General features: G+C 36.4%; 1 protein-coding gene across 2 annotated transcripts; it reads left to right on the forward strand.

The window, feature by feature from the left end:
* The first annotated feature begins 5,229 nt into the window (after positions 1-5,229).
* Positions 5,230-8,437, forward strand: LOC101158426 (coiled-coil domain-containing protein 42 homolog). 2 transcript variants are annotated; one of them, XM_004066699.4, is made up of 9 exons: positions 5,231-5,488; positions 5,576-5,618; positions 6,317-6,493; positions 6,585-6,742; positions 6,834-6,916; positions 6,997-7,169; positions 7,247-7,357; positions 7,432-7,548; positions 7,611-8,437. In XM_004066699.4, exons 1-9 carry the CDS (start codon positions 5,394-5,396, stop codon positions 7,779-7,781), a joined length of 1,128 nt encoding a protein of 375 aa, XP_004066747.1. In that variant the 5' UTR covers positions 5,231-5,393; the 3' UTR covers positions 7,782-8,437. The 2 variants fall into 2 exon arrangements, with proteins under 2 accessions (XP_011483176.1, XP_004066747.1); XM_011484874.3 differs by lacking the exon at positions 6,834-6,916 and having other exon boundaries at positions 5,230-5,488; positions 6,585-6,672.
* Positions 8,438-8,997: the final 560 nt, after the last annotated feature.

The raw sequence follows: 8,997 nt of genomic DNA on the forward strand, positions 1-8,997 counted from the left end.
GTCATTTAATTAGTTTCAGACAGATCTGATGTGGAATTTCAAAATAAAACCCAATTGAAAACGGCTATAAATGTGTTTTTGACATATGTTTACGTAAGTCTCAGAAAAAAAACTGCTAGATTTCAGTGAGTGATTTCACTTCTCACTGATAGTATCCTACCTGGTGATGTCACAATAAAAGTTTCAGAGGGATCTGATGTGGAATTACAAAATAAAACCCAATTGAAATCGTCTATAAATGTGATTTTGCCATAGATTCACATACTTCTAAAAAGAAAACTGCTAGTTTTCAGTGAGTCATTTCACTTCTCACTGATAGTGTCCTACCTGGTGATGTCACAATAAAAGTTTCAGAGGGATCTGATGTAGAATTTCAAAATAAAACCCAAGTGAAATGTGCTATAAATGTGATTATGCCATAGGTTCACATACTTCTAAAAAGAAAACTGCTAGATTTCAGTGAGTCATTTCACTTCTCACTGATAGTGTCCTACCTGGTGATGTCACAATAAAAGTTTCAGAGGGATCTGATGTAGAATTTCAAAATAAAACCCAAGTGAAATCTTCTATAAATGTGTTTTTGCCATAGGTTCACATAAGTCTAAAAAGAAAACTGCTAGTTTTCAGAGAGTCATTTCACTTCTCACTGATAGTGTCCCACCTGGTGATGTCACATAAAAAGTTTCAGGCAGATCTGATGTGGAATTTCAAAATAAAACCCAATTGAAATCTGCTATAAATGTGTTTTTGCCATAGGATCACATACGTCTAAAAAGAAAACTGCTTGTTTTCAGAGAGTCATTTCACTTCTCACTGATAGTATCCTACCTGGTGATGTCATTAAATAAGTTTCAGAGGGATCTGATGTGGAATTTCAAAATAAAACCCAAGTGAAATCGGCTATAAATGTGATTATGCCATAGATTCACATACTTCTAAAAAGAAAACTGCTAGTTTTCAGTGAGTCATTTCACTTCTCACTGATAGTGTCCTACCTGGTGATGTCACAATAAAAGTTTCAGAGGGATCTGATGTAGAATTTCAAAATAAAACCCAAGTGAAATGTGCTATAAATGTGATTTTGCCATAGGTTCACATACTTACTTCTAAAAAGAAAACTGCTAGTTTTCAGTGAGTCATTTCACTTCTCACTGATAGTGTCCTACCTGGTGATGTCACAATAAAAGTTTCAGAGGGATCTGATGTAGAATTTCAAAATAAAACCCAAGTGAAATCTTCTATAAATGTGTTTTTGCCATAGGTTCACATAAGTCTAAAAAGAAAACTGCTAGTTTTCAGAGAGTCATTTCACTTCTCACTGATAGTGTCCCACCTGGTGATGTCACATAAAAAGTTTCAGGCAGATCTGATGTGGAATTTCAAAATAAAACCCAATTGAAATCTGCTATAAATGTGTTTTTGCCATAGGATCACATACGTCTAAAAAGAAAACTGCTTGTTTTCAGAGAGTCATTTCACTTCTCACTGATAGTATCCTACCTTGTGATGTCACAATAAAAGTTTCAGAGGGATCTGATGTGGAATTTCAAAATAAAACCCAAGTGAAATCTGCTATAAATGTGATTTTGCCATAGGTTCACATACGTCTAAAAAGAAAACTGCTAGTTTTCAGAGAGTCATTTCACTTCTCACTGATAGTGTCCCACCTGGTGATGTCACATAAAAAGTTTCAGGCAGACCTGATGTGGAATTTCAAAATAAAACCCAATTGAAATCTTCTATAAATTTTGTTTTTGCCATATGATCACATATGTCTAAGAAAGAAACTGCTAGTTTTCAGAGAGTCATTTCACTTCTCACTGATAGTGTCCCATCTGGTGATGTCACATAAAACGTTTCAGACAGATCTTATGTGGAATTTCAAAATAAAACCTAATTGAAATGGCTATAAATGTGTTTTTGACATATGTTCAAATATGTCTAAGAAAGAAACTGCTAGTTTTCAGAGAGTCATTTCACTTCTCACTGATAGTGTCCTACCTGGTGATGTCATTAAATAAGTTTCAGAGGGATCTGATGTGGAATTTTAAAATAAAACCCCAATTGAAATCGGCTATAAATGCGTTTCTACCAAATTTTCACAAAGGTCTAAGAAAGAAACTGCTAGTTTTCAGAGAGTTATTTCACTTCTCACTGATAGTGTCCCATCTGGTGATGTCATTAAATAAGTTTCAGACAGATCTGATGTGGAATTTTAAATGAACAGCATTGCAACTTACAAAGACAAATCCTACCCTATCTGTATTAGCAATGTTTTCATACATATTAATAAGTTATCAGATAAGATCACTCACCCAGGTTTTTTCTTGGACATCTTCGCTTCCTGCTCTCGATGAATTGCAACAATGGGGCGCGCGTAAAAGTCTTCAGATTTCCACAAAGATGTACGTAGTGTCCTGTGGTGCAGTGCGCTTTATATATTGAATTTTGACTTCGGTTCGAGAACGCAATGGAGGACAACTTTAGAACTCTACGGAGTGAAGTGTTGTTGAAATTGCACATCAGATCCGTCTGAAACTTAGCATGTGACGTCACCAGGTGGGGCACTTTCAGTGATTTTAATTGGTTGTTAATTTTAAATTTCAAACGTCTGAACACACAACAACCGTTTGGAGTCAAAATGCCCAAAACAATGACTGAAATGAGCATAACTGGCTACCTTGTGTCAAAAACAATCCTCCTGCTGAGCAGATTTACTTAAAGTTATCATTATAATGCAATTCTATAATTTAAGTGCATTCTCTGAACAGAAGGTGTTGTGGTGCAACAGAACATAGGAATGTGTTTTGAACTGAATCTAATAATAAATAGTTCTGACAGTGGATTTAACCATCATCAAGCATACAAGGCCTCCTAAATTTAGTGTTATGTCAAGAGTGGGTAAGATGACGTCATTGAAAAATATATAATAATAAATGGAAAAATTTAACTTTTACCAGCATTTTTCTTTAAAGCAACAGAGCTGCATGACAGCTCCGGAGCATTAGATAGCAGATCCTTGGTTTACATAAGTGCTTCTAAATTATGTTCTGCAAGGCCCCCATTAGGAAAAAGAAAAAAAAAGTTTTATTTTTAGACCTTTGTGAAAATTTGGTAGAAACGCATTTATAGCCGATTTCAATTAGGTTTTATTTCGAAATTCCACATCAGATCTGTCTGAAACTTATTTAATGACATCACCAGATGGGACACTATCAGTGAAAAGTGAAGTGACTCTCTGAAAACTACTGGTTTCTTTCTTAGACATATTTGAACCTATGGCAAAAACACATTTATAGCAGATTTCAATTGGGTTTTATTTTGAAATTCCACATCAGATCTGCCTGAAACTTATTATGTGACATCACCAGGTAGGATACTATCAGTGGGAAGTGAAATGACTCTCTGAAAACTAGCAGTTTTCTTTTTAGACTTATGTGAACCTATGGCAAAAACACATTTATAGCCGATTTCAATTGGGTTTTATTTTGTAATTCCACATCAGATCTGCCTGAAAATTTTTATGTGACATCACCAGGCGGGACACTATCAGTGAGAAGTGAAATGGCTCACTGAAAACTAGCAGTTTTCTTTTTAGAAGTATGTGAACCAATGGCAAAAACACATTTATAGCATATTTCACTTGGGTTTTAATTTGAAATTCCACATCAGATCCCTCTGAAACTTTTATTGTGACATCACCAGGTAGGACACTATATGTGAGAAGTGAAATGACTCACTGAAAACTAGCAGTTTTCTTTTTAGAAGTATGTGAACCTATGGCAAAATCACATTTATAGCAGATTTCACTTGGGTTTTATTTTGAAATTCCACATCAGATCTGTCTGAAACTTATTTAATGACATCACCAGGTGGGACACTATCAGTGAGAAGTGGAATGACTCACTGAAAACTAGCAGTTTTTTTTTTAGACGTATGTGAATCTATGGCAAAAACACATTTATAGCAGATTTCGATTGGGTTTTATTTTGAAATTCCACATCAGATCCCTCTGAAACCTTTATTGTGACACCACAAGGTAGGATACTATCAGTGAGAAGTGAAATGACTCACTGAAAACTAGCAGTTTTCTTTTTAGACTTATGTGAACCTATGGCAAAAACACATTTATAGCAGATTTCACTTGGGTTTTATTTTGTAATTCCACATCAGATCTGCCTGAAACTTTTTATGTGACATCACCAGGTGGGACACTATCAGTGAGAAGTGAAATGACTCACTGAAAACTAGCAGTTTTCTTTTTAGAAGTATGTGAACCTATGGCAAAATCACATTTATAGCAGATTTCACTTGGGTTTTATTTTGAAATTCCACATCAGATCTGTCTGAAACTTATTTAATGACATCACCAGGTGGGACACTATCAGTGAGAAGTGAAATGACTCTCTTAAAACTAGCAGTTTTCTTTTTAGAAGTATGTGAACCTATGGCAAAAACACATTTATAGCAGATTTCAATTGGGTTTTATTTTGAAATTCCACATCAGATCCCTCCGAAACTTTTATTGTGACATCACCAGGTAGGATACTATCAGTGAGAAGTGAAATGACTCACTGAAAACTAGCAGTTATCTTTTTAGACGTATGTGAACCTATGGCAAAAACACATTTATAGCAGATTTCACTTGGGTTTTATTTTGAAATTCCACATCAGATCCCTCCGAAACTTTCATTGTGACATCACCAGGTGGGACACTATCAGTGAAAAGTGAAATGACTCTCTGAAAACTAGCAGTTATCTTTTTAGACGTATGTGAACCTATGGCAAAAACACATTTATAGCAGATTTCACTTGGGTTTTATTTTGAAATTCCACATCAGATCCCTCCGAAACTTTCATTGTGACATCACCAGGTAGGATACTATCAGTGAGAAGTGAAATGACTCACTGAAAACAAGCAGAATTTTTAGACCCATGTCAACATTATAAGTACTCCTCAATTCATGATTTGAATTGTGTTTTATTTTGAAATTTACTCAGACTTTTAAATATATACATAGATATAGATATATATTTATACGGGGGCATGTTTGTACATACATATAAATGTAATGACAGTTCTTAAACTATGTTTTTACCTTTAAAAAAATATTACTTCTTGCTGTTACCGTAATGTACGGAAGAACGCGGCACACTGTTTTTAAGAGAGGGCTCACTTGACAGCCGTTCGACGAGAGAGGGCTGGCTTGACACCAGTTGTTGTTCTTCCGGTCGCTCGGAAGTTGCCATAGCAACCTCTAGACGATCACGGCAAATGGGTTATCGTAGCGCTTGAGTTCAACTACCTACCAATTTAGCGTACTGCCGGATAATACGTTCGTGTATTTTGATTATAGGAGTCGTAAAAGCTCGACGAGGCATCTTTGGGAAACATGACGTCACTTCAACCTACGATAGACTCTGATGAAGAGACTGAGAGGGGAAAAGGAATAAATAACATTTTTGTCACCCAATCAGCAGACACCAGGTAAGTCTGTGCGTTCAGTTGCTTTTTTTGTGTGATATCATAACATATTGTAGTATATTATTGCTGAAAAAACAAATTAATGTTTAGGGAGGTTACAGAAGAGGATGGCAATTGTCCTGTTGCATCAGAGGTAAGAGTACACACAAAATATATGCATGAAATACGTTGCAGTTATCTACTTTTAAAGACCCACTAAGATGAAAATTGTGTTCTTGGTATTGTGGCATTTTTCTAATGATGGAGGACATATGAAAAAAATTAAACTTCAAATTGCATTTCTGGGTATGTATTAATTTAAATCGTGAATCGGTATCAGATAAAAAAATGCAGTCGGAAAAAGATTGTATTTATTAGGCAGAAAATACGCTGGGTGGGCCACAAGCTCCCTGTTCCACTCCATTTTGATGCGTCCATTTCTCAACAACTAGATCCACGTACGTCTTCGTTTTCCTTGTCTGAAGCGGCATCTGGATCAAACTTGCCATTTTGTTGTACCGGTAATGTTAGGTTGAGAGTGTGAGGGGCCACAGCGAGAGAGTATGTAAACAAGGGGATGATGGGAAGTGGGGGCAGGCTTACTTCATGGCAACAGTCCCACCCTCAACTCAGAGGTGAATTTCTAATGAGCTACTGTTCTACAGAAACTATGTTCTGGAAAACGACACAGGTTTTTTGGTTTCGGCTAAAAACGGCACAATAATGATTAAAATACCACTGCGAACAATTGATTTAAAATATGATGGAAGTGGGTCTTTAAGGCTAAGATACTTTTATATGAAAATATTGACAAGCTTTTTAAGCTTCTGTAGTTTATGCTTCCTTATTCAGACATCAAGAGCTGTTCTACAAGCAGGAGTGACCACTTTAAAAAAGAACATGGTCATAAGAAAAAAGGCAGAGCTGGATGAAATGGACGTGCAACTTGCACTTAAACGGCACGAGTTTAAACGTTGCATGGGGGCGTTGGCTACCAGGAGATCCGAGCTGGAAACAAAACAGCAACAGGTGAGTCAAGGGCTGGGGAGTGGGCAGCTCCTGACGTCTGACTGACATCAACAGTATGTGATTTGTTTTCGGATTTGACATTTTCACTCAGACACAAGAGAGGATGGAGAAATTTGAAAAGTTTGTTGGTGAAAATGAAGTCAAGCGCTGCAAAGCTCTACAGAAGTGTGAAGCTACACGTGAGCAGAACTTTTTAAAACAAAGAGAGATTGAAGATTTGGCAGAACAACTTAAACAGCTAAGAACCAGGTGGGAGAATAAATCAAATAATGATAAAACAAACAGTATTACAGTATTTTTGTGGTGTTTTTAAAAAAAAAGGATAATATTAATGTCACAGGAAGCAAGTTTTAAAAGAGAAAATGCAAAAGTACAAAATCTATGAGGACTATTTAATGAAAACTCTGAATTTTCTTCCTAGAGGTAAGTTCAAAGCTGATTCATGTGATCTGGCAAGTTTTAAATTGATGTAAAAATGGAACAAACTTCTCAATCTTTTGCAGTCCACCATGATGATGGGTATGAATCCCTGGTCATGCCCATTATACGGCGCCACAAGACTCTGTCCATCACCCACCAAGAGCTTCAACAACGTTTGAGCCAAATGGACACAGAAGCAGAGGAAAAAAAGCAAAAGCTGCAGCAGATGAAAGAGGAGCACAGGACTCAAAAATTGGTCTGAAATTTACCACCCCACACTTGAAGCAGTGTGTCTTCCAATCACAGGGCTTTAAAATGCATTTTAACACACAGATGGCCAACAAGGAACTGTCTGAACTGCAGAGTGAGTTAGTGACTCTTGAAGAGAAGAATAAGCAGACAGAGGCTAACTTGATGATTAAGGAAGGAGTTGTCAAAGAGAAAGTATGAATTACACACTCAAATTTAAAATTGAAGTTAAAAGAAGTAAGCAACTTCTGTGTTTTCTTGCTTTTTAGGTTGAAGAGGGTGCAAGGTTGCTTATGGCCATCGACAACCTGGCACAGCAGTGTTACCTTCCAACATATGGACTGCTAGAAAGCATGAATGTATTGTTCAAGATGGACATGATAAAGGTAGAGATGAAATGGATTTCACGTAAAATGCACGAGTAACTTTATCATTTTTTTTTTTTTAGGAGTACATTCTGGACAAGGCAGACACAGAGAGGCGAGTGAAGAAGTTAAGGGACTCAGGCACGACGCTGAGGAGTGGAGCATCTACAGCAGACAAGGGATCATTTAGAAGTATTGAGAATAAATCTAAAATGAAAAATGCAAGTACAGTCAGTCAAAAAAGCGCTGCATAAATGATGCTATCTCAGGGCAGGCTTAGTTTTTAAACATTATTTTTATATGCATTTCCTGCTAATGTATTTACTGTGACAAATACACAGCATTTAAAAAATTATTGCATCCTTTACACATGAAATAAAAATATGTAATTTCTCATAATATATTTAAACTTTTAACATCAAGACACTAAAAAAGTTGGTCAACTGTGTTTTTGTTTTTAACCCAACACAAATTTTAATGTAAGAGAAAGTGGCCTAATATGAATCCTAAATGGCTGGTGCTATGTGACTGAGAGTTAACCCATAAAGTCTAATGTAAAGGCAGATTCACATTTGTGAGGGAGGTTTTATTTTGTTTTGTAAGCACAGTAAATGTTGGACAACGGAAACAAATGGATATTGCTGTTAAAAAACACATTTCAGTGTAATTTTTTTTTCCGTTTGTACCATCTCTCCTCATCTACTGCTGTCTTTGTGTTACACATCCCTCAAATTACTGTATATTCTTTTAAAGTTTGGCTGCTTAATGCATCGGAAGCATGGGGTAACAGTAAATACAAAGTATTATTTAGGCATTTTCCAATATTTGTTTTACAGATAAAATTCATTTATGTTAATGTAATTATTATGGTTTGAGAATATTTTGCATGGACAATAAATTTAAAGACCCACTGGTGTCGTTTTCTAGGACATATTTTCTGCAGAGTAGCAGTAGTTCATTAGAAATTTGCCCCTGAATTGTGTGGGAGTGTTGGTAACCCCGCTCCCTCTTCCCAATACCCGTTATACAGAGCTATCTGTTCACACGTTCTCCCACTAGCTTACAGCCCATCACACCCCAACTAACATTACCGGTGTAACAAAAATGGGGAGCGATATTGTAGCTTTCCAGCTGTAGGGTTTTGAACCAGAAAACAGCTCGGACCAGGAAAATGAAGACATACGTGGATCTAGTAGTCTACAAGTGGATGAATAACAATGAAGCGATGCATCGAGTTTGTAGCTTGCTGTAGTAGCTTCTACGTCATATCTACAACTTTTTTCCTCTCGGGAATGTAATCTTGAGCTTAATTTTTTACATATGTCCGCCATGATCAGAGAAAAACCACGAGAACATGTTAAAAACATGATTTTCACTAGAGTGGGTCTTTTAAAGAAGTCGGACAGTTGTGAAGTCTAACATCTAAGGTTGTCAATTAGACTTACACAAGGAAAGGGAAAAGCATCAAAC

The sequence above is a fragment of the Oryzias latipes genome, chromosome 22 (assembly GCF_002234675.1).
Source record: "Oryzias latipes chromosome 22, ASM223467v1".
Taxonomy (NCBI): Eukaryota; Metazoa; Chordata; class Actinopteri; order Beloniformes; family Adrianichthyidae; genus Oryzias; species Oryzias latipes.

What these genes read in the sequence shown, in the direction of transcription:
- LOC101158426 (XM_004066699.4), top strand. Translation starts at nt 5,394, where the DNA reads ATGACGTCACTTCAACCTACGATAGACTCTGATGAAGAGACTGAGAGG. An exon ending in ATTGTCCTGTTGCATCAGAG is followed by an intron (nt 5,619 to 6,316) that starts GTAAGAGTACAC and finishes TTCCTTATTCAG; the next exon opens with ACATCAAGAGCTGTTCTACA. An exon ending in TGGAAACAAAACAGCAACAG is followed by an intron (nt 6,494 to 6,584) that starts GTGAGTCAAGGG and finishes ATTTTCACTCAG; the next exon opens with ACACAAGAGAGGATGGAGAA.